At 44.2% G+C, this 24,428-nt stretch overlaps 1 protein-coding gene across 1 annotated transcript in view; it reads left to right on the forward strand.

Moving 5' to 3' along the window:
* Positions 1-762: 762 nt before the first annotated feature.
* Positions 763-24,428, forward strand: part of GAB2 (GRB2 associated binding protein 2) — a 181,108-nt gene continuing 157,442 nt past the window's right edge. The window contains exon 1 of the mRNA XM_070782995.1: positions 763-1,170. Coding sequence (XP_070639096.1) covers positions 1,090-1,170 — 81 coding nt within the window. The 5' untranslated portion in view covers positions 763-1,089. The remainder of the gene's footprint in view (positions 1,171-24,428) is intronic.

A 24,428-nucleotide genomic window follows, 5' to 3' on the forward strand; every position in this document is an offset into this window, starting at 1 on the left:
TAGTATTTTTGACTCATTTTTGCCCCCTTGATTCTACAGATCGTAAGAATTTTCTACTGAATTGCTTTTCCCAGAGGCAGTGTGGAAGCCAGCAGAACTTTATTTTCTGATAATAGTGTGTTAGTCGCTCAGTCGTGTCCTACTCTTTGCAACCCCATGGACTGCAGCCCGCCAAGCTCCTCTGTCCATGAAATTCTCCAGGCAAGAATACTGGAGTGGGTTGCCAGTTCCTGCTCCATTCTGATAATAAGAGGACCCTAAATTAATGCGGACGTGAAAGCAGTTCTCCACTTTAAATAGATGAGCAGTACCACTCCCAACCCCGACCCATCCCTAGAATGAGAAAGTTGACTGCACTGCCAAGGCTTTAGGCTATCTGTGAAATGGTAATAATGCACCCCACTCAATTTGGAGATTCGTAACGAAGATCATGTAAGCAAGGAACGTACGCCCAGCCCAACACGTAGTAATCTTTTTTTTTTTCTTCTCCCACCAAGGGGGTGAGAGTTAATGAAACTCTTGGAAAGCGAATCACTCATTTCAGCCAGAACCTGACCCACTGAAACCTGAAACGAAGGGGGAATGGACAGAGGAGCAGCCCTCGGGCCCCTGGCTGACGACCCTCTGTGAAAGGTCGATTCACCATCGAGGGCGCGCAGTCCCTGCCCATTACCCCACGCCCACCAAGGGCGCGGCCGCCTGCCCCGCTGACTGCCGGAGGCTTCGGAAAAAAGACCCCGGGGGGCGCGGCCGGCCGCGGGCGCTCCCGAGAGCCTTGGGTCCAGGGCGCGAGGCGGTGTCCGCGTCTCCGCAGGCGGCCCGCCCGGGGGCGCGGCGGGCTGTGGGCGTGGCGAGCGCGCGCCGCCCTTCCTGCCGGGGCGCCCCCGCCGCGGCCGGGCCGGGAGAAGGCGCGGGCGCGCGCGAGGCAGCCGGGCCGCGCCGCCTCGTCCTCGCCCTCGCCCTCGCCCCGCGGCCGCCGGCCGCCCCAGCCCCTCCCCTTCGCCGCGAGCCGCGCACCGCCGGCCGGCTGAGCCAGCGGCCCGCGCCCTCGTCCGCCGACCCCGCGGCGGGCTCCGGGCTGCCGGCAGCATGAGCGGCGGCGGCGGCGGCGACGTGGTGTGCACTGGCTGGCTGAGGAAATCGCCCCCCGAGAAGAAGTTGAGGCGCTATGTGAGTGCGGGCGGGGGCGAGGGGCGCTCCGCGGCCTGCCTACGGGCCGGGCTCCCCGGGAGGGTTCGCGGAGGCGCGAGCGGGGGTGCCGGGAGCGGCCGGCGCGCCCCGCGACCCGGGGCTGCTGCACACCTGTCACAGGTGCGCCGCCGAGGGGCGGGGCGGGCGGGCGGCCAGGTTGAGGCTGCGGCGCCTCCCCGGCCAGCCTCCCCGTAAACTAAACCCCGTATTGAAGTTTGTATTGATTGTTTTCATAGACCGTAAAGAGTTGATTCCCGCGGCCGGGGGGTCCGTACTGACCCCGAGCGGCTCCAGCCTGCGGGGCTCGGGGAGTGGGCGGGAAAGGGGGGACGTAGGCCGAGGGGCCGCGCGGCCGGGCCCCCCACAAAGGGCGACGCGCCTCCCACCCTTTCCCACCGCGCTTTCCCTGCCCGCCCCTCCCGGTGGCCGCCTGCTTCCTTCCAGTCCACAGCCGCTGCATCACGGGCAGCGTCAGCAGCATGTGCAGCCCTTGTATTAAGTGACTCATTTGTTTGTCCCCCTTCTTTGCCTTTATGCTGTATGTCTCTCACATGCATCCCCCCACCCCGCGAAGGTGACACTGCAGTTTGGTCTGCTACTACTGGCCCGGCTCTTGTGTTGTACAGCCCTTTGGCGTCTGGGGTCAGGAGAGATCAAGGGTCTCAGTTGCCAGGTGGTGCTAACCGACAGAGTTTACTGAAATTACCGGGACAGCCGCTCCCTTTTAAGTGAGAGGCTCCACTCCTGGGGAGGGTCGTGCAGCCTGGTGTGAGCTGTGAGTGGTCTGGTCCCCCTCCCCTCCCCCGCCCCCCCCCCCCCGCCCCGGTCCCACCAGAAGATGCCTGGCTTGGTGGGGTCAAAGTACAAGATGATGCCAGTGACTGAGATTTGGCTGAAATCAGCCTTGGGTTATTCGACTGAGTTTGGAAATAGAAGTAAGGTCGCTAAAAGATGTCCGGGTCTCCCATCCTCTCCTCTTCCCTTGCTGTGAAATGCCGTTGTTAAACTGCCTGTCCGTGCTGGACTCTGGGATCGTTCCCACAGCATGGAAGTGAGCTGTTGCCTTCCAGCTGCAGTGCATCAAGGGAGCTCTGAATAGACCCTGCCCGCTGTCAGCTGCACCCGTGGCTGTCCACAGGGGGAGAGGCAAAAGCTTACCAGAGTTTCCTGTCTTGGCTCCCCAGATCAGAACCAAGGGACTTCTGGCCTCTGGATTGAGGAAGTGACATTCTGTTTTTCAAAGGAAGTGTTGTTGGGGAGTGCAAGTGAGTGTGTATGTAAATGAAATCAGGCTCTTATTTAGATCATCTGCTGGCGGAAAAAAAAGACTAAGGATTTAGCACATGACTTTCAAAAGTGGACACAGATTTTAAATATAGAAGGTATGAGACAATAAAGTGTTCATCTCAGTTTTAAAGCTCATTTTCAGAGATGTCCATGTAGCCAAAGAACTATAGTTGTTAAGAAAGAAGCTTTTCTCCTCTTGAGGGCCATATCAGTTCCTTAGCAAAGGTGCATTTTTATATTAGCTAAGAAGAGTAATTTGCTATTAATCTTTTCACAAGTATAAAGCAAACAAAATCTTCGGCCCCAAGAGCTTCAGAAGACTGTCAATCAAAGTGTAATACCATCCCTTACCAGAGCTAGTGGAATAAAGTATCCAATAAAAATGAGACTTAATTGTCAAGTTAGAACACTGCCCTAAACAACCTTGAAACTTTGTTTTTGAAACAGTTCGCAATTTGACACTTTATCTACATTGACTGTAGATGATGATGATGATGATCTATTTCTTGGGTATTTTTGTTTCCAAGCAACTTTAGTTCAAAATAACCGGGTTCAGAGGCTTTGGGGTCAAGCACCTTTTGCCCTCATTTGAAGTACTTGACAGCCTTAAGTCATAAGATGACTTCAGCCTTTTCGTTATCTCCCTCGTACTCCAGACCATAAGGCCAAACTGGTAGGTTTTCTTAGGCTAGGGTGTGATGTGTTCCATTGGTATGACTGGAAGTCTCCCCTACTGTGGATGTTCACTTGTCTTAATTGAAGCTGAGCTGGTTTGTGTAACCCTGTCTTCCTTTACATCTTCTTTTCTTTGGGGGTTTTGAGAATTTCTGTTTTAAGTTAGAACTCTGCCAGCTTCCTCTGTTCATTAGAGGCCCAAGTTCACTAGAACCAAAGTAGGAAATTTTCTAGCCCCATGACTAAACACACACCCCCAAACTGTTGCTTATTCTGTTATATATGTTAGCCATGTGATATTATAGATTGAGAAATCTTTATTATAAGACTGTGTTAGGAATCTGAAACAAAGCAAAAAGAAGTTTATGAAATAGATTACACCATTTAAAATTATTTTTTTTAATCTACTTTTTAGTTAATTTGGGTTGGTGGTAGGTATAGGGGTTTTAAAAAAAAATCAACTTGAAGCTATGGAAAATGTATGTTAGTTACCAGGATTAACTTTAGGGATTCCTTCATTAATGTGTGGTCTAAGTTATCAATTGTAAGAAAGTTTAAAGGGTCTGTTCATTATTTGCTGTGTGCCCTCGAGGAATTACCAAAAAAATGACCTCTGGGAAATGGTGAGTATTACCTCGGGGGCGACATAGTATGGTTGCAGTGAGAGGCTGGCAGAAGGAACTGCCCTCCCATCATTCCACAGTCTGCATGTGTATGTGTGTGCATGCACGTATGCATGGATGTAAAGTTGAAACGATATCTTCTTGAGGAAAAAAAAACACGTTGACACACACTGCCCGGTTATTTTCTGTTGTTTTCACTGGGTTAAAATATTAGGGGAAAAGATAGGCAGCAGCACTGCCCCCTAGTGGCTGGTTTGGAGAAAATTGTGTATTGACGCTAAAGAACAACCTGAGTTAAGAAAACTCTTGTTTGTTCAGTAAGCTCATTTATTAAAAGATCTGTGTCCCAGAAACTGTATTAGATTCTGGGAATAGAAGTTAATCCATCCCTTCAGTCTTAGCGGACGACCTTGCCCACCCCTTCACAAAGAAAACCGAAGCTTTTAAGGGAGTACCTGTCTGTGCATACTGCAGTCACGTTTCTAAATTTACCTCTACTGTCCCATACCCACCACATCCTTACCCTGTGATTCCTTCTCCGTGCTAATATATTATTTCAAGAGTTTTATATAAGTGGATTCACACAGCATAACTCTGGAGGATTGCTCTTTTCATTCAGCGTGATTCACTGGAGATTCATCCACATTGTTGTACGTATCACTAGTTAGTCCATTCTTTTTCGCTGCTGGGTAATATTCCATGGCATGGATGTAAAACAGTTCATTTGTTTAGCCACTCACCCACTGGTTACCTTCTCTAACGGCCAGTGTTGTTGAATATCTTTTCATATGATTACTTGCCACCTGTATATACTCTTTGGTCAAATGTCTCTCTTCAAGTCTTTTGTCTGTTATCTATTTGGATTCTTTGTTTTTTTACTGTGGAGTTAAAAAAAATTTTTTTACATATATTTAAAATTATTTATTTATTTACTTTTGGCTGTGCTGAGTCGTTGTTGCTGCACAAGCTTTTCTCTAGTTGCGGCAAGCAGGGGCTGCTCGTCACTGTAGTTCGCGACTTCTCACGGTGGTGGCTTCTCTTGCTGCAGAGCACAGGCTCTCGGGCGTGAGGGCTTCAGCACTTGTAGCTCATGCACTCAGTAGTTGTGGCACACGGGCTCAGTTGTCCTGAGGCACGTGGGGTCAGACCTGTGTCTCCTGCATTGGCAAGTGGGTTCTTCACCACTGAATCACTGGAGAAGCTCTCCTGTTGAGTTTTGAGAGTTCTGTATATGCTCAAGCTATCAGTTCTTGTCAATACATAGTTTGCAAATATTTTCTCCCAGTCTGAAGCTTGTCTTTTCATCTACCAGACAGGGTGAAGAGGAGAAGTTTTTGATTTGGATGAAGCCCTTTTTAGCAATTTTTCTTTTTATGGGTTGTATTATTTTGGTCAAATACAAGAGCTCTGTCTAGCCCTGTTGCAGAGATTTTCTCTGTGTTTTTCCTTCCAAATATTTTGATTTTATATTTTTAACTTAAGTCCATGATCTAAGTTAATTGTTACATAAGATGTGAGACCTAGATTGAGATTTTTATTTTATTCATTATTTTCATTAATATTAATAGTATCATTATTACTTGGGAGTGGATGCTTGATTGCTCCAGCACCCTTTGTTAACAAGACTGTGCTGCCAGGCTCCTCTGTCCATGGGATTTTCCAGGCAAGAATAGGTAGCAAGTTGCCATTTCCTTCTCCATTTGTCATAAAGTAGTTGGGTATATCGGAGAAGGCAATGGCACCCCACTCCAGTACTCTTGCCTGGAAAATCCCATGGACGGAGGAGGCTGGTGGGCTGTAGTCCATGGGGTCACTAAGAGTCAGACATGACTGAGGGACTTCACTTTCCCTTTTCACTTGCATGCATTGGAGAAGGAAATGGCAACCCACTCCAGTGTTCTTGCCTGGAGAATCCCAGGGACGGGGGAGCCTGGTGGGCTTCCGTCTCTGGGGTCGCACAGAGTTGGACCCGACTGAAGTGACTTAGTAGTAGTAGTAGTAGTTGGGTATATTTGTGTTGGTCTGTTTCTGGGTTCTCTGTACTGATCCGTGGGTTCCCATGTGTCTATCCTTCTGCAATACTGCATACTGTTGATAACTCTAGCTTTTTGATAAGTCTTGAAATCTGGTACACTGATTCCTCCACTTTATTCTTGATCAGAGTGTTCTTAAATTTTTCTAAAATTTGACAGGTCATCACATCGTTAGAAAGCTTGAACAATATTGAAGTATAAATAAAAATTACCTGTAATCCGTTGACCTTGAATTTTTCTTTAAACTTGTCTTCTCAACAGAGATTGTGAATGTAACAAATATAGTTTAGTTCAATAATTTATCAAGCAGCCATTACATGCCAAGCACTCAAATCCTGGGATTACAAAGAAGAAAAAGAAAGGCCTCCTGGAGAGATGCCATAACTAGAAGGAAGCCAAGAGAGGAAAGCTTTCCAGCCAGAGAAACCACTGACAGTGGAGGCCAGGTGGCCAGGACCTGCGTGGTGTGTGTCCAGGGACACAAAACAGTTCAGTGTTGCTGGACCACCAGCAGGATGTTGAAAGTAGAGGGCTGTGAGACTGGAGAGGTAGGCGAGAGAGAACATGTGGTCGGAGAAGCAAAAATGGTCAACAGTTCATGAAAATGAACTCACGGTCAGGAATCATTAGGGAACTGCTAATCAAAACCATTATGAGCTATTCCTTCACCCCTGTTAGAGCAGCTGTTCCTCAAGAAGACCAGAGACGACAAGTCTTGGCAAGAATACTTGCCACTGTAGAGTAAGGGGAACCCTTGTTTTAGTGTTGGTGGGAATGCAAATTGTCACAGCCACTATGGAAAACAGTATGGAGGGGACTTCCCTCGTGGCTCAGTCGGTAAAGACTCCGGCTGCAATGCAGAAATCCACCTGCGATGCAGGAGACCGGGGCTCAATCCCCGGGTCCGGAAGATCCCCTGGAGAAGGAAATGGCGACCCACACCAGGATTCTTGCCTGGAAAATCCCATGGACAGAGGAGCCTGGCAGGGTGGGCTACAGTCCATGGGGTCGCAAGAGCCAGACAGGATTTAGCGACTAAACCACCACCACCACACTAAAAATAGAACTGTCATATGATCCAGCAGTTCCACTTCTGAGTATATATTCAAAGGAAGTGAAAATAGGATATTGAAGCAATATGTATACCACAGTGTTGATTGCAGCATTATTCACAATAGCCAAAATATGAAAACAATCCAAGTATCCATCAGTAGATGAATGGATAAAGAAGATGTGACCCCACACACACACACACACACAATACAGTAATATTCAGCCACGAGAGAGAATGAAATCCTACTATTTGCAGCAACTGAAGAGACCTTCAGGGTATTATACTGAATGAAATAAGTCAGAGAAAGACTCATACTGTATGGTCTCACTTATGTATGGCATATAAAAAAGCCAGACTTAAATCGTAGAATTTAAGAGACCAGGGGGTAGGGAAATTGAAGAGATGTTAATCAAAGGGTACAAACTTCAGATCAGAAGATGAATAATTTCTGGAGATCTAATGTGCAGCATTATAATTTTAGTTTATTGTACACTTGAAAATTTCTAGGAGAGTATATCTTAAGGGTTCTTGCCACAGAAAAGAATGTGATGTGAATGAAGGTATTAGCTAATGCTATAGTGGTAATCATATTGCAGCATATGTGAAAAGCAAAGTTGCTCAGTCTTGTCTGACTCTTTGAGACCCCATGGACTATAGCCTACCAGGCTACTCTGTCCATGGGATTTCCGAGGCAAGAACACTGGAGTGGGTTGCCATTTCCTTCTCTAGGAGATCTTCCCGACCCAGGGATTGAACCCGGGTCTCCCGCATTGTAGGCAGATGTTTTACGGTCTGAGCCACCAGGGAGACCTGCATGTGAATCATATCAAATCGTATCAGCATAGGATACATATGCAGCTATCAGATCAGCATGTTGTATACCTTAAGCTTAGCACAGTGTTATATGTCGATTATGTCTCAACGCTGAGGGGAAGAAAAGAACAGGGGAGAAGGGAGGTCTGCAGAAACTAGAGAATTCAGGATTTGTTTCTAGACCATCCTAGGCAGCCACAGCTGTATTCCAACGTATTATTTGAGTATTTAAACAAAAGCTCTTTCTAGTTCCGGTTCCTAGGAGAGAGAAGCATATGCAGATTCCTTTTAGCGGTTTTGTGTTCTGTGGTCCTAATCACTGGATTCATTCTTTGTGTTCACAGCATCAGAGAGACTGCTCCATTCCAGGGCCAGTCTCCTGAGCTGCTTGTCACCAGCATTGGATCAGCATTCCTCATTTGGAAGCAACCCATATGTCTATCAACAGATAAACAAAGTGTGGATATACATATTAGTGGAATGTTATTCATCCTTAAAAAGAAAGGAAATTTTTACACAAGGCCATGATGCAATGTGGATGAACCTCGATGACATTATGCTAAGTAAAATAAGCCAATCCCAGAAGGACAAATTGTGTAATTCCACTCATATGAAGTACCCAGAGGAGTCAAATTCATAGAGGCTTGCCAGGAACTAGGAGGAGGGAAGAATGGGAAGCTGTTGTTTAATGAGCAGAGTTTCAGTTCTACAAGATGAAAAGTTCTTGAAGTGGATGTTGATGATGTTAGCACAACAGTGTGAATATTTAAGTCACTGAACTGTACACTTTAACATGGCTAAGATGGTAAATTTTATGTTATATGTATCTTTCCACAAGTTAAAAGACCCCTTATTTGTTAGTACTCGGCACTGCTAGTACTTATCCGAGAGAAAAAACAGGATGGAATCTCCACAGCCTTGAATGATAATGGAATGTTCTTTCAGGGATCTAAGGACCAGAGGGCGTAAAGTTGTACAAATCAGGAAGGCACGCCTGCTGCTTTGCTTAATGAAACAGCTTTGATGTTGCTGTCTATCTCTAGCTGACCTTTCTCTAACTGGAAAGGGAAAATGGAGGTTATGGTAACCTCAAGTTTATGAGAAATGCTGAGAGTATAGGTTCCTGAGCAGGCTAATTGCCTGCATCAAAGCTAACATTGACACTTGTTTATAGAGTGTATTTTGTATCTTTTACCATCCAAAGGGCATAAATCAGTACTAAACCCTGCCTTCAAGGAATTTACAGGCTACAGATACCAGAAATACACATGTGAAACAGAGCAATGTCCTTATATGGAGTTGTGTGGTCCAGACAACAGGTTTCATGGAGGTGAGAGCTCTTAGCCTGGAAAAAGATTGAAGAGCTTCCTGGAATAGAAAGTTGGGATGTGAGTTGAACTCAAAAGATTTGGACTTAGAAAGGAACTTGGAAATTAAAATGGGTAGTGGGCAGTGTACATGGCATTTGAGAGGCAGTGGAAATCCATCCAGACTGGAGGAGTCTATAGCAGAAATCAGAGGATTGAGAAGTAAGTGAAAGCTGAGAATAGTCCATAAAAGTAGTCCTTAGATGGTAGGATGACATTTATTAATGAAGAGCATCACTCTAACTCCGGAAGGTTTTGCCTTCAGATAGCCACTCCTTCAGTGCGAAATGTCAATGGTGTGTTGACACTGTTTATCTTCAGAAGACCTCTGTCTTAGTGTTTCAAGGGGCTCTGAGTCCTTGGGCAAATGAGGTGATTTTCTGAGTCTGCTTCCTTGTTTGTAAAAATTGGCGAAATACATCTTACCTCTCTGGGTTTGAGAATTTACTGGATAACATGTGGGGAAAAAAAAAAAAAAAACTTAGCATAATGTCTAGACTAGAGTAGGCCTTTAATATTGAGGGATGTGGCAGTAGGGTCTGATGTTTGTTTATATTTCTTTATTATTCCATAGACATTTAGGACATGAGCATGGTTGTCTTCACATCCCTTTCAAGGTTGAGTTAGGCCTGAAGTTCACAATGACGGAATGTAAGTGGAATTCCCAAGCTAGATATTACAATTACATCCAATTGTAAGAAGTTATTTTCTTTTTCCGAAAAGGAACATCCCAAGGGTCACCTGATCTCAAGGAAGGAAAATGAAACCACATGGGGTTTTGTCTGCAGCTATAACCTTGTGTGCTAAGGGATATAAAAATTAATGTGTGATTCAGGAACCCATGTTTGAGAATGACTTAAAATGCAAAAACTGACAAAGTGGTAACCCTTTAAAGCTCTGATGTCTCCTACCTCCCAGGCCCCTCCAAAGTGAGCCTTCTTTTTGGCTTGTTTCTGTGGCACTTTTTTTCACTTCTAGTTTGGACGCTCAGGCTAGGCTTTTGTCTGTCTCCCTTTGCGAGATTATGAACCCTTGCATTACAGTGTAAGCACCAGCTGTAAGCAAGGCACGTTCAAAGTCACTGTCATTTTTGCTTTACAACTACCCCCCCCCCCCCCCCAGTTTATGTTTGCTTCTCTTTTATCTACCAGTTGTCAAAATTTTGGATTTAATAACTTTCAAAGTGATTAATTAAGGTGTTTTGGAGTAGTATTATGAGCTGACATATTTATACACATTTGATATATTTGAACCGGCTCTGGTTGTTGTCCTTACTGATGTCCAGCTTGTACTATCTTTAGCTAGTGGGAGCCTGTTCAAGTTGGTTTCTGGGTCCTTTTGACCTCACCTTACTGGCATTTGATAGTTTTCTTTGTTATCTGATAACGACAAGATGTTCCAGGCCTATCTTGTACATTTCTGATCCAGACTTGGAATTAGCCGTTTCCTGTAAGAATTCTTTTAGTAAAAATGGTATCTAGAAACCCTCATGGGCTTGAAGGGGCGCTCATTACTTTTGTGTTGGTCACACACACAGTTCCAAATACTATCAGGACTTCATCTCATTGGCTTCATCTGTCCCTTTTACTGTTTCTTTGCTGGAATATTTTAAAGTAAATTTCTCGCCATGTACATAAGTCTTATAAGCATATATGTGAAAACAAAGGAAAAAAAGATGTGTGAATATACCATCCCTTATGTACACATTTCCTCCGGTTAGACGAGGATGTTACTTCAAGTTATTCACAGCTGTAGGCAGTATAGGCTCATTGTGTTATCAGGTAGAGCATCATCTGAGAGTTTCACCCTAGCTGGCAAGTCACAGCGTTTAAGTATCATTAAGTGTCACCACGGGACACTTGAAAGGTTTTCTTGGACAGGCAGTCTGTATATCTTTCCTTAGCCTACCTTGGAGAAACATACTCTTTGGAGCTTGGCTGACTTACAAGAGCAAGGAAGAGAGCTAAGTTTTATATACAGTAGTGAAGAGATTAATCTTCTTTTGAGGACTATAGGAATGAATCTGTTACTTTGATCTTTTGACATAATTTTCTAGAGGAAAATATGAATATAGGCTCAATAGATATATAATTTTTTTGCATACCAGCAAAGGCTAAGTATGTTAAGTTCAGTGCCCATTAGAAGCCTATCTGAAGATGCTATCATTAATGAATAATGGGTCTGCAGTGTCCGTGGCATTCCCTTCAGAGTTTACAGTCCTGCTGGGGAAGCAGCGTGGATTTTAATGGCAGACAATACAAATGGCAAAGAGCCCAGGAGAGGTTGGTATAGTGTGGTCAGTGACGCCAGTGTCACAAGACGTACGTCTAGATTTTACTTGCTGAGGAATCTGCCATTTCACCTTTCTGCACCCATTTCCTGACGCATTCTTAGCTCTGCGTTCATGTGTCACCTTGTGGCTGCCTTTCCTGCCTTGTCGGCCCCGTCAGAATGAGTTATGGGACCCCTTCTCCGTGCTCCTGTGTCTCTGTGCCCTAGCAGCACTGGTAATCTATGCTGTGCTTTCCCCAGGATGGTGTCTTCTGGAGTGCACCGTGACCTTGCTCATCCTTGTAGCCCAGGTGCTGAAGCCCAGTGAGTCACTGGTTGACAAGGACTTTCTGTGCTTTCAGTGTAGCAGTGCTAGTCGCTCAGTCGTGTCCGACTCTGTGTGACCCCATAGACTGCAGCCCGCCAGCCTCCTCTGCCCATGGAACTCTCCAGGCAGGAGTACTGGAGTGGTTGCCATTCCCTTCTCCAGAGGATCTTCCTGACTCAGGGATCGAACCCAGGTCTCCTGCACTGCAGGCAGATTCTTTACTGTCTGAGCCACCAGAGGACTTTATATGTTTTTAAGTTTTGAACAAATATTACTTTAGGGTTGGTTACATTTCTTTGGAGAATAAAGAGCTTGAGCTAGAATTGGACTGAAAGAGTGGTGTTTTGTTTTTTTTTGTCTTTTAGCAGCAATTTGTGGAAACTTTGGGATAGGCTGTAAAAATTGAATTTTTGGTAATGTTTAAATTTTAATCATGTAATAAACTTATAAATACAGAATATTATTTAAAAAGCAGAGACATTAATAAAAAGCACCTGTAATACCTACTGTAGCACCTACTGTAGCATAAACATTGTTAACGTTTTAGTGTATATCCTAATCTCTTTTTTCTTATGCTTATATGTGATTTCTGTATTTTACAAAATCGGAGCAAGACTGTACCACCTTTTGTATGCTTAAGTTAATATAGTATTGAAAGTATCTCCCTGTGACACAAATGGTCTGCTAAGACATGGCTTTAAATGGTTGCTCTGGCATAATGTGTCACGTGTGCTGTGCTTAGCCACTCAGTTGTGTCCGGCTCTTTGCGACCCCATGCGCTGTAGCCCGCCAGGCTCCCCTGTCCATGGGGATTCTCCAGGCAAGAGTACTGGAGTGGGTTGCCATGCCCTCCTCCAAGGGATCTCCCCAGTCCAGGGATCGAACCCAGGTCTCCCATCGTGCAGGCAGATTCTTTACTGTCTGAGCCACCAGGAAAGCCCTAATGTGTCATAACACAGAGCTTCTCAAGCATGTGTAATGTAAGGACACTTTATAAACATTTTTTACAGGTTCTTGATGTTGAATTAATTTATCTTTATTATTATGTTACCCAAATGTCTATAAACAAAAACTATGATGTAGAAATGTTTTCTTACAGCCCTTCTACAATTATTAAAACAAAAAAATTTTACAGATTTAACTTTGAAATCAATATAATTCACATTAGCAACACTGGATATTTTGCTGAAACTAAATTGTTTAAAATGTGGATATAGCCCTTACTCTTATGGAGGCTGTCTGCTCTGTGTCCCATTCCTTTCTTTGTTTGACCTACAGTGAGTTTGTCTAGCAAGCCATTTATTTAGCTTTTAATAAGTATGACCACATTATTTATATGCCATCACCTCTGTCCTTCTTTCTCATTAGTCATTAGTGTATCAAATTTAAAGAAGTGTTGTGTTAGTTACTCAATCGTGTCCAACTCTTTGCGGCCCCATGGACAGCAGCCCGCCACTCTCCTCTGTCCATGAGATTCTCCAGGCAAGAATTCTACTGGGTAGCCATTCCCTTCTCCAGGGAATATTCCCGACCCAGGGATTGAACCCACGTCTCTGGCAGTGGCAGGCAGATTCTTTACCACTGAACTACCAGGGAAGCCCTGAGCAAGTTTCTTAATCTTTCCAGAGCTTTCATTTCATAATCCGTGAAGTGGAGACAGGGATAACTTTAATCAGTTAATTGCATAATTTTAACTCAGAGGAGTGTAAACATGAACGTTTTTGCCCTCCTCTAGTCAGAACTCCCAATTGTGCTTTGTCAAAATCTCCGTTTCCTCTAGGGCAGGGGTTCCCAACCTCCAGGATCTAATGCCTCATGATTTGAGGTGGAGCTAATGTATTAAGAAGAGAAATAAATTGCATAATAAATGTAATGCACTTGCATCATCCCAAAACCATTTGCCCTCACCGCAGTCCGTGGAAAAATTGTCTTCCTCGAAACCAGTCCCTGGTGCCAAAAAGGTTGGGGAGTGCTTCTCCAGGGGCCCGATCCCTGATGAGACTGAGGGCAGAGTCCACAGGCTTCTCGGTCACCCTGGGTTACTGAAAGTGCATCATTGTAAAATCTCACTGTTACCTGGTTGAAAGCTTTTCCTCCTCCTAGTACTGTCCAGACTTGTGACTCTGGGGCTGTGAAGTGGGAAAAGGTAGATTTGGTCTGTCTTTCTACTCTTCTTCCCTGTTCCTCTCCTCAGAGAGTTTGGGGGTGGGAGGATGTATATGTATGTCTGGAGTATTTCTTCCCTGCTCTTGTCTCGGCTCCAGTGGTTGGTGTGTAGGGATGGGCTAGAGGGAGAGGGCCAGGAGTAAAGTAAAAAAAGTAAAAAGTAAAGTAAAAAAAAATGGCTGCCCTTGGGTCCTCCTTGATGGCACCTGCTGGTTACCTGACCAGCACTGCCTGTGTGCATTCCCCGCACTTGTAAGCTCTCTAGAGAACAGGCTTTTCCCCACTGTGTGTTCTCCAGACACCAAGAGGAAACTGGTGTTCCGTTCTTTCAGTTTCTTGTAGGCCAACCCTTCCCTCTGCTGGCACCCCACAGCTGGAGTCCACTTACCTAATGGACGGCTGTCTTGGTTGGGAACCTGGCAAGAGGGCTTAAGGTCCTCAGGGTCCATGGGACTCCTTGATGGAGGAGACTCACGTCCATGCCAAAGCATGGTTCAAGCAGCATTGGTGCCCTTCTCATGCCGTTCCTCCCTTTCCCGTCCAGGATGATCCAGGGCAGATCTGTCAGTCAGCTGCCTGAGCAGATGTTCACCAGGCCTTACAGTTTTTAAAAATTCTTGTCCCAATTCTTTTTTGTGCGGCAATGGCACCCCACTTCAGTCCTCTTGCCTGGAAAATCCCATGGACGGAGGAGCCTGGTGGGCTGCAGTCCATGGGGTCGCTAGGAGTTGGACTCGACTGAGCGACTTCACTTTCACTTCTCACTTTCATGCTTTGGAGAAGGAAATGGCAACCCACTCCAGTGTTCTTGCCTGGAGAATCCCAGGGACAGAGGAGCCTGGTGGGCTGCTGTCTGTGGAGTCGCACAGAGTCAGACACGACTGAAGCGACTTAGCAGCAGCAGCAGCAGTAGCCGCATAAGCTCTGTAACTGACTGACTTGGAGAAGCCCACTGTGGGAGGAGGGAGAGCATCACCCCAGAGGACCACACAACGCATGAGGTCAGAGGAGCCAAGGCCCCCTCCAGTTGCTGCTCTTCCTTTGCGGGCGGGGGAGGGGGAGGGGCAGTGCAGGGGCACAGGGGGTTGGATTAAAAAGGTTTCACACTATACTTTATTAATAAAATCTTGAATGAGCCCAGCCTCAGTTATTGACTGCTCTCTTTCTTTTGTGGCCTCTGTTTGCCAACCTGGTGCAGCTGGAAAAGTCACACTCAGCATTCACTTCAATACCTACTTTATACATTGCTGTGGCATTAAATATGATAGTGCCAGGCACGTTGCAATCCCTCTGTAAGCGGTACTGTCACAGTTTTCGCAGTCCTGTGTTTATTTGACTCTTCTGTTGTTAGACCTTTAGGTGGTTTACTGCTTTCCACTCTTTTAAATAATAGTCTGATGATCTTTATAGCAAAGACTTTTATCCTTAAGAAAAAGTCCTGTAAATGGAATGTCTAGTTCAAAAAATGGAGTTATTTGCATGGGTTCTGTTATATCCAAACTGCCTCTCAGAAAGGATGGAGTTTTGATTTCCCTGATTCTTCTTTGATACCTGATTCTTCTTCGATAACAGGCAGTATAATTATTGAAAATATTTGACAATCTGACAAATGAAAAAGTAGTCCCTTGTTGTAATTTGGATGTATTTGATGGCTACTGGTTTGAATACATTTTCATGTATCAAAGACTCTTTTTTTTTTTTTTTTTTAACAAATTGCTTGTTCAGATACTAGTTGCTTTTTAACACAACTGGGAAGATTAAATGGCTTTGGGTGTGAAAAAAGGTGGGGCAGGGGGCTTCTTAAAATAGCTTGAACAGGGAATCTCCAGCAGTAGGGAGGGAAACAAATGACCAGACCTGACCAGGCTTTCCTTTTACTTAGTCGTTGCTTTCTGGGAACTTTTAGCTCCAACTCCATAGATTTCCGCCGGGCAGGCTTCTCATCTCGATTCAATGGCAAGACCTCCCTAGAATGTCACCTACTTTGTGCCACTCCCAGGTCCCCTCCTGAAGGACATGTAAATTCTCACACCATCCCCCCACTCCTCTGTCCAGCTCTTAGGATGTTGCTGTGACTGTGTTTTTAGACTGCTCCTCTTAATTACGTGGGTATCTCAGAGGCAGCAGTTTTGTTTGTTTGGTTTTGACCTCTGGTGTTTGGCACACAGGCACTTAGGCAAGAAGTAAGGTGACGAGTAGGAACCATCCTTTCTCTCTGGCAGCTCACAGTTTATCAAAGAAAGTAGACATCTAAACTTAATATAATGGAGAGCATTCTTCTGTACTCGGGGTTGTGGAAAGTGTTGCAGGAGAGTGGAACAGAAGGATTAATTTCACTTAAAATGGGGCCACACTAATTAAAATAAATAAATAAATAAGTAAAATTTTTTTAAAAAATAGGGCCACAGAGAAAGCTACAGCAAAAAGGACAGTGGAGCTGGGCTTTGAAGAATAAGTAGGTGTTCATCAAGCAGATGGGAGAGGAACATTTCAAGTAAAGAGAACAGCTTATCTAAGGTCTAAAGATACAGGCAGTTGAAGGAACGTATGTAGATGAGGAAGGAGGAAGAATGAGGCTCCAGTGGCCGCCAGGACCCCATTTTCAGTCCTTTTCCTCACCATGATCCCTTTGGCTCGTCTAGAATGTCTCTCCCATAGCTCTCAGACCTTAGCAGTCATTCTGCAGAGTTACTGAATAGCCATTATACACCATGCACCATGGAAAATAGGCAAAAATGAGTCATTGGGCAACCTTGAATGGCATCATGTGAATGTTAGCTCCATGCTGAAAATCATCACAGGAGTGTGGTATCTTACCTGATGCTTTTTGGACTGCTAAGATTCCACATAACTGAGGCTTTTTCTATTGTAGCAGCTGTGGATAAAATAGATATTCTTAATAATCAAAGGAGTATTCCAGTTTCTTTAGTCCCCCATGATAACAGTTTCTCTCAAACCAGCCTTAGGCAATCAAAGAAAATATAGCTTCATATCTTTTTTACATCATTGATCTGGGTTTCTGTCAGTTCTCATCTGTTGTTCCAATTTTTTTGCTTCATAATAAATCTTTGGACATGATAAGGCATGCCCCAAACTTCGTGGCATAAAGCAACCACTGTTTTGCTCACAGATACTATGGGTCAAAAATTCAGACAGGACATGGGAAGGACTTTTTTCTGCTCCCAAATGTCTGGCACCTCAGCTGTGAAGACTTGAATGGCAAAGGGTCCCTCAACTTCTGGGAACTGGAATCTGAAAAGTGTCAGCAGGGCTGGCATGACTCAGAGGCTTCACTCAGATGGGGCTGTTGACTAAGAGTGTCTGCAAGTGGCCTTTACACAAAGCTGGGGCTTCCTCCCAATATGGCAGCCTCTAAGTAATCAGACTTCTTAGATGGTGGCTCACGGGCTCTGAAAGTGAGGGTCTTAGTGGCCAAGATAGACACTTCATGGCCTTTTTTAAAGGACCTCATCTTTGAAGTCACACAGTGTTACCTTTGCCAAATCTAGTGATCAGAGGAGTCTCAGGCCCACTCAAATTCAAGGGGCGGAAACACAGACTCAAAATTTCTTGGTCGATGGAATGTCAAAGAATCTGTGGCCATTTTTTTAAAACTGCCATATTAGTAGTTTAATTTTTCCAGATAAACAATATCCTTTGACTCTTTTCCAAGTTCAACTTCCTAATCAGAGCTTTTTGAGTAAATACTTCATTCTTCAGAACTCTACCCCCTTCCCTTTCTACACCCCCAAGTTGTACTTGATCAGGTAGAGATTTTGTTGCATCATTTATCTGCAGGTCTTCACCAACCTAGAACAGTGTGGGACAAATAGTTGATGTTTAGTACCTGTTACTGACTGCTTTGGTGAGAAGGCCTGTTATGTCTTTGTGTGAGTTAGAAGAGGATATCTGTGTGGCCATCCGTATTGATGTCTGTGTGGTGTCCTCTGCTTCTTTATCTAGTTTGGGAAGTATCCTGGCATTGTCTGTTGAGTTGTTACTAATAGTGTCTGTCCTTCGGGAACAATGTGCAGGAAGCCGCTATGGAGGTGGTGGTGCTAGACATTTGTCCCAGAGTCCCTGTGCACTGAGGCCTCTTTGCGCCAACGGCAGACCTCTGCTGGCCCACCAGTCTCTCAGCAGCTTCTAGATGCCCTGAATGCCACGCTCAGACTTTAGAGAGTGGATGGTGCTGCCCCAACCTCCTCTTTCTGGCGGCCGCCTGCTGCTGCCTCCAGTCCCTTGCTCCCGTAGCATACACTGGCACAGAGCTGAAGCTTCAGCTTCAGGAGCCTGAAGGCCACCCACATCTACCGTATGGGAAACTGGAGTCTCAGGGTTTTTAAGTTCCGTTGCTCCCTGACTTGAAGCAGGTTTTGGTGACAAGAAGGCATGTGTGTGAGGAGCGGGTGTGTGAATGGGGACTGGGTCTTTGTTTACCTGTTCTGCCCTTTTCCTTCCCCAGAAAGCGGGGGTGGGCGGGGTGGGGGGTGGGGAGGCTTCTCTTTTACTTCCCCTTCCATGGCTGGGGCTTCTCGTATCACATCCTCCTTTCCAACTCAAACCGCTGCAAATAAGGATGCACTTTATAGATGGAGCACATGATGAGAAACTGCTACGTCAACAAGGGAACACAAATTGGGAAGCATTTCAAAGATAGTGAAGCAGTTACGCTCCATTACATTAAGTCCCAAGTGAAATGACCTAAACTGGTTATCAACCAAATTTGCACTACCAGACCACATTTTCACAGCTCCAGGACCATAAAAGGAGTCTGGAGAGTCTGTATGAGGAAGATGGGATGTGTTTGTCAGGACTGTGAAGTGCTGCCCTGTCCTCATTACTGACTTTAAAAGGTGAACCCCTGAGTGTCAATTTTCTCCTCAGTAAAATGGGAATACACTCACGTCTTCTGACTGGCAGCTGTTGTGACTCAGATGGTAAAGAATCCGCTTGCAGTGCAGGATTCAGTCCCTGGGTTGGGAAGATCCCCTGGAGGAGGGCATGGCAACCCACTCCGGTATTCTTGCCTGGAGAATCCCATGGACAGAGGAGCCTGGCAGCCTACAGTCCATGGGGTTGCAAAGAGTTGGACACGACTGAGGGACTGAGCACACAGCTCAGGTAAGTTTAGCAGGATCGTTACGTGAATGTTTAGATGATGTGTGTGGGAAACCGGTTTCCCATCCCATTCTTCCTGAAGTTTCCTAACACTGTTTCTAAAAGACCTAGGGAACTTTAGAAAATACAGATGCCAGCCTGCTCTGGTCTAAATAAATCAGAACCTCTGAGGGATGGGGCCCAGGAGTATGTGTTAAAAAGTTAGTTCATGTGACTTTGTGCACCCCCTGATTATACAGACCTCTGCAGAAAAAAAAGACTAGAAATACAATATTGTAGTATTCTGGGAGTGAGTCCTTTTATGAGACTCTGTAAGACTTCTTTTTAAGCTGGACTTGACCAGGTTAGAAATCACTTATTTACTGCTTGCTGTTGTGGGCTTCAGCATAATAGCCTTGCCAAGCCCAGTTTCAGTTCCAAATGCTTTGTAAACAGAGGGGACAGATGCAAATGGCCTCCTCATTTGCATGAATGTCCCTATCAGGGTTTTCTGTTAACTGGATTTGTGGTTGGTGAGCTCTGAGCCAGCAAGTGCTGTGCTCTTTTGTTATTGCACTTGCCGTGCGTGGTGTTAACATAGACTGTCTAAAGCTGCCTGATCCTAAAATGGATGAATTTGTGTGATGGTGGTTACAAAGGGACCTATATGATCCTTAAGAGAACAAAATAACATTATCTTGCCCGTGTAGGAAGTTGCTGTGCAACAAATGCCTAAATGCCTGCCGGGTGCAGGGACCTCTGCTAGGCGCGGTGAGGGATAAATGTTATAACGAGGGGTCATATGAAACGGATAACACTGGTACCCTGAGGGGATTTGGCTGAGAAGAGATGGTCAAAGGGACTTTGACTTTATAATGTTTCAGTTCTTTTCTTTTTTACTTTATTAAGATATAATTCACATGCCATAAAATTTGGCACTTTAAAGTGTACAGTTCATTGTTTTGAGCGTAATTCCCATGGTTGTACACCACCACTATTCATTCCAGAGCAATCTCGCCCCAAAAGGAAACTCTGTAACCCTTGAAGTAGCCGTCTCCATTCCATTCTGCATTCCCTCCTCCCCAAAGCTCATGGCAACCACCGTTGCTTTCTGCCTCTGTGGGTTTGCCTGTTGTGGATATTTCATATATGGAATCATATACATGGCCTTTTATGTTCAGCTTCTTCTGCTGAACATAATCATTTCCAGGTTCATCTGTGCTGTAGCATTTACGTACTTCATGCCTTTTTGTCTGAATAATATTCCATTGTGTGCCTATGTCACATTTTGTTTAACCGGTTTAACGTGACTGTTAAAATGAATGCTTGGGTGATTTGTATGGAAACCAATTTCCCATCCCATTCTTTGTAAAGGACCCAGTGGAATTGTTAGGTCATATAGTAACTCTATGTTTAACTTTTTAAAGAGCTGCCAAATGGTTTTTCTCAATTTTTTTAATAAAAAGAATATATCATGCACTATTTTTGTAGTTATGAATCAATTTTTTAATTGACTTTTAAAATAGAAAATTTTACAGGGTTACTAAGAAGCGTATATATCTAGTTCTGATTGTATTTTCTGGACCTCACCAAGTTCTGTTGCTTCTTAATTTTTTATAAAGTCACAAAATCAGAACAGTAGAACTTCCTTCTGTCAGAGTCTCTAAAAGAAGAAATGGAGAAGACCATGGACTCACGCTTCATGTAAATCTTAGATGTTTCCCCCATAGTAAAATATATGCCGTTTGCCAGAGCGTGTTGACTGAAACTCTTGCCTAGCACTAAACAAATTCTGCCAGTGATCAAGTCATGTGTACACCCCTTTCCTGCTAGATTGCACCTAGAGAGGGAGGAAAGACTAATAAGTCTTGTTTTCCTGTTTATACACCTGGGGCTTCCCAGGCGATGCTAGTGGTAAAGAATCTGCCTACCAGTGCAGCTGACACAAGAGACATGAGTTCAGTCCCTGGGTCAGGAAGATCTCCCCGGAGGAGGAAATGGTGACCTACTCCAGTATTCTTGCCTGTGAAATCCCATGGACAGAGGAACCTGGAGGGCTACAGCCCATAGGGTTGCAGAGTCGGACAGGACTGAGCACAGCACAGCAGAGCATATATATGCCCATTAAATATTGATTTGAATTATATTAGCATCCTTATTCTTTTCAACTAGATATTAAGAGGAAAATTGTTTTCTGAACAAAATCCCTAGTTCATGTCTCTGTTATGTGGAGTTTCTCATTCTTCTTTTTCCGCCCAAAGAAGTATGTGTTAAGGCAAGGCAAGAGTTAAGTTTGTTTCTTTTTTTTAAAGCAAAAATAAGCAAGACTAGTTGTGGGAGTAGGATTATTGCATTACTTACTGTGAAGTTATGTTCTCTAAGCATGTCCATAGCTCTGAGATCAGAAGATTGGTAGAGAGGATTGAGTCAAGAGGAAAGAAATTATTTTATGAGAATATATTGTGAGCCAAACACACAAATACGTATATGTAGGTATGTGTATAAAATATTTACATGGATTTGCCTATTCGCGGATAGACTTGCCTGTTCTTATGTATATGGGGTATTGTTCTGAGCATTTCCTGTGTATTTTTTACGTATTATCTCATTTAATCTTCACAGCAGCCGTAAGAGATAGGCACTTTTATTTTCTCTATTTTATGGATAAGGAACTGAAAAATAGGGAAATTTAGGAAATTTGCCAAGTCTTCTCCCTTAGAAAAGAAGGGAAGCAGATTTTTGGCCCCAAGCAGCCTGGCCTGTCTATATAGAATAAGCACATGTTTTTGTGGGACAAGTCCGAGTTTGGATCCTGGCTCTACTGTTTAATAAGAACATGACCTTGGACAGTTTATCTAATCTCTCTGAGCCTCAGGTAGCCAGCAGATTGGGAGTAAAGCTCTTCATTTCCTTTTAGCTCCCCCTGCTACTTCCATGTAAATATGTCTTGGCTAATATTACACAGCCTTTCAGAGGCAGAGTATGAGCATGATGGCAGATTTCAACTGAAATTTTTTGGTGTTTGGTTGTATAACAAGCAAGCTATTCAGCATGTCCTTTTCTGGCCATGTTACAACGTTGCATTCTAAACTCGCTGTTACTATGGGTTTAATTCTGACCTGGTGGGAAATATTTTAGTAATATGAACTTGGTGAGAGCTTGGGAATATGATGCTCAATTTAGTTTGCTATCAATGAAGAGAGAGAATATAGAACCCCAGACTTTAGAAATGTGTATTTCAGAAAGTGTGTACCTGGAAATCTTGACCAGTGCTTGTACATCTAGAGAAGACACCCAAGGGATTATATCAAAAAAGGAGTGGTCAGAGCCTCAGAGCCCTTTTGGTGTGAGGAAAAGAAGAGGAAGTTGATTACTTTTCTTCTAGCTGTGATTTTTCTTGTGCTAAATTTAGTGTTTGTTTATTTGTTTGTTTGTTCATTCATGGCTATTCTGGATCTCCACTGCAGTGCTCAGGCTTTCTCTAGCTGTGGCACACAGCTTTAGTTGCCCCATGGCATGTGGGATCTTAGTTCCCTGACCAGGAATCAAACCTGTTTCCCCTGCATTGGAAGGCAAATTCTTAACCACTGGACCACCAGTGTCTTCAGTGTTTCAGTCTGTGAATTATTTATCTTCTTCCTACTTTCCGTGGAAATGGTAGAATTCCCTAATGACTTACTGCCTTTGCTGGAAGCCTGTTTCTAAAGTCAGATCAAAGTTACATTAAATGTATTTTTTGAAAAGCATTCATGTAGAGAATCTGAGAAGCACAAAACTTTCCCTGTGAGTAGAAAAATCATGGCTCATAAACCACTAGTTTTGATCTCATAACCATGGATCCTGTCAGAATTCCTGATTATTAGTAGACACAAATAAATCAAATGTTTTCTGCTCCCAAATCTACAGGGACTTTATTAAAATTGGAGGAAGAGTATTTTCCAGTGTTTTGAGCTGTAAAAAAAATTTGTAGTGGCTAAGTCTAAGGGAGGCTTAGGATGACAACTGACTGCAAACAGGAAGGATTGGCTCTATTTGCATGCATGATGACTTAGTTCTGTGTAGGAGTTGTGCAATACACAAAGACTTACTTAACTGCTGTTCTTGGAAGGTCCATTAGACCTAAAAATATAAGTATCCCTTTGAATAGCGCTAACTCGAGTCTTCCTTTTGTGGATCTTGGAATATGGAGGTCCCAGCAGAAGAGCGTTAAGGCAGTGCATAGGCTTGTACTGAGTGTCTGCGGGACGCCTCTCTCTGGGGATGTAAACAATACGGTTTTTGGCCTTCAAGAGCCTGGATTAGAAGGACATTGATCAAGCAACCACTAATTGAGGTCCACTGAGAAAAGTGCTACAGTACAGACATCAGCAAAGTGCAATGTGAGAACAGAGGAGGGTCCAGTTAATTGAGTGAAAATGATCAGAGAAGGTCTCAGTGAAGGGACCTGACTGAAAGAGGAGAAGAAAGGTATTTCAGCCAGAGGGAGACCTTGTGAAACTGGCCCCTGACATGCTGGAATGATCGGAATGGAGCTGATATGAGGGAGGAGTAGTGGGATTTACAAGGTCGATGGGGTCATGTTCTAAGGACTCATGTGTCATGTTAGGGAATTAGAACTTTCATTCTCTGGGGATCCTGGAAACTGTGAAGGTGTGTGCATAGGTTTTAATAGCCTGACCTCACATATGTGATGCCTTTGGTTTGGGGATCGCATAATTTGGCAAACATTCCACACAGTATTTCTCTTTTTTTGGAGACTCTGTGTATATAACCACACCGAAGGCTCTGAAAGATAAACCCTTTTAACTTTTTCATGCATGGTCCAGCGTGTTCAAACATGGAAACTTTCAGATTTCTTTTACCTTTTATCATGTGTAGGACGTCTGATAAAGAGAAAGGAGCGGGAGGAACAACAGGCTTCTAGAAAAATAGAAGAACCTTGTTCACCAGTCTATCAATATTTGGGATTGGCGAGGAGGGAAGGGGAGCCATTTCTTAAACTAAAGAGAACTCTGGACTGGGCACGAGGAAGTTTTGGTTCTTGTTCTGGCTTTGCTGTTAAGTATACTGTGTGCCTAAGACCAGTTCAGTGTTGAAACTCAGCCTCCAGGCACATATGATACTGCCTGGCTACAAATTAATTAAATACTGTGTTAAGCACTTTACATGCATTAGCTCACTAAATCCTTAGATCAAACCTAGAGTTATGTTCCCATTTCAGAGATAAGAAAACTGAAGAATTAAAAGATTAAAGGAACTATTCAAAGTCACTTTTTAGTAAATAAGGAGTCTTAGATGGGTCAGGGGTGGAACATTTTCAGTGGAAGAAACAGTTTAAAAGCACAGAAGTAAAAAGGGGTAGGCAGACTTCAAGGAACCACATATATAATAATTGATATGTAGCCCATTCGGAAGAGTGGGAGGAGACAGGACTGGCAAAGCGGGGTTTAGTCGGTCTGTAGAAGGCCTTTGAATGCTGTGTGTTATTTGTGTTTTATTTGCATTTTATCGTCCCAGCTT

Source organism: Bos indicus, chromosome 29 (assembly GCF_029378745.1).
Source record: "Bos indicus isolate NIAB-ARS_2022 breed Sahiwal x Tharparkar chromosome 29, NIAB-ARS_B.indTharparkar_mat_pri_1.0, whole genome shotgun sequence".
NCBI classification, from domain to species: Eukaryota; Metazoa; Chordata; class Mammalia; order Artiodactyla; family Bovidae; genus Bos; species Bos indicus.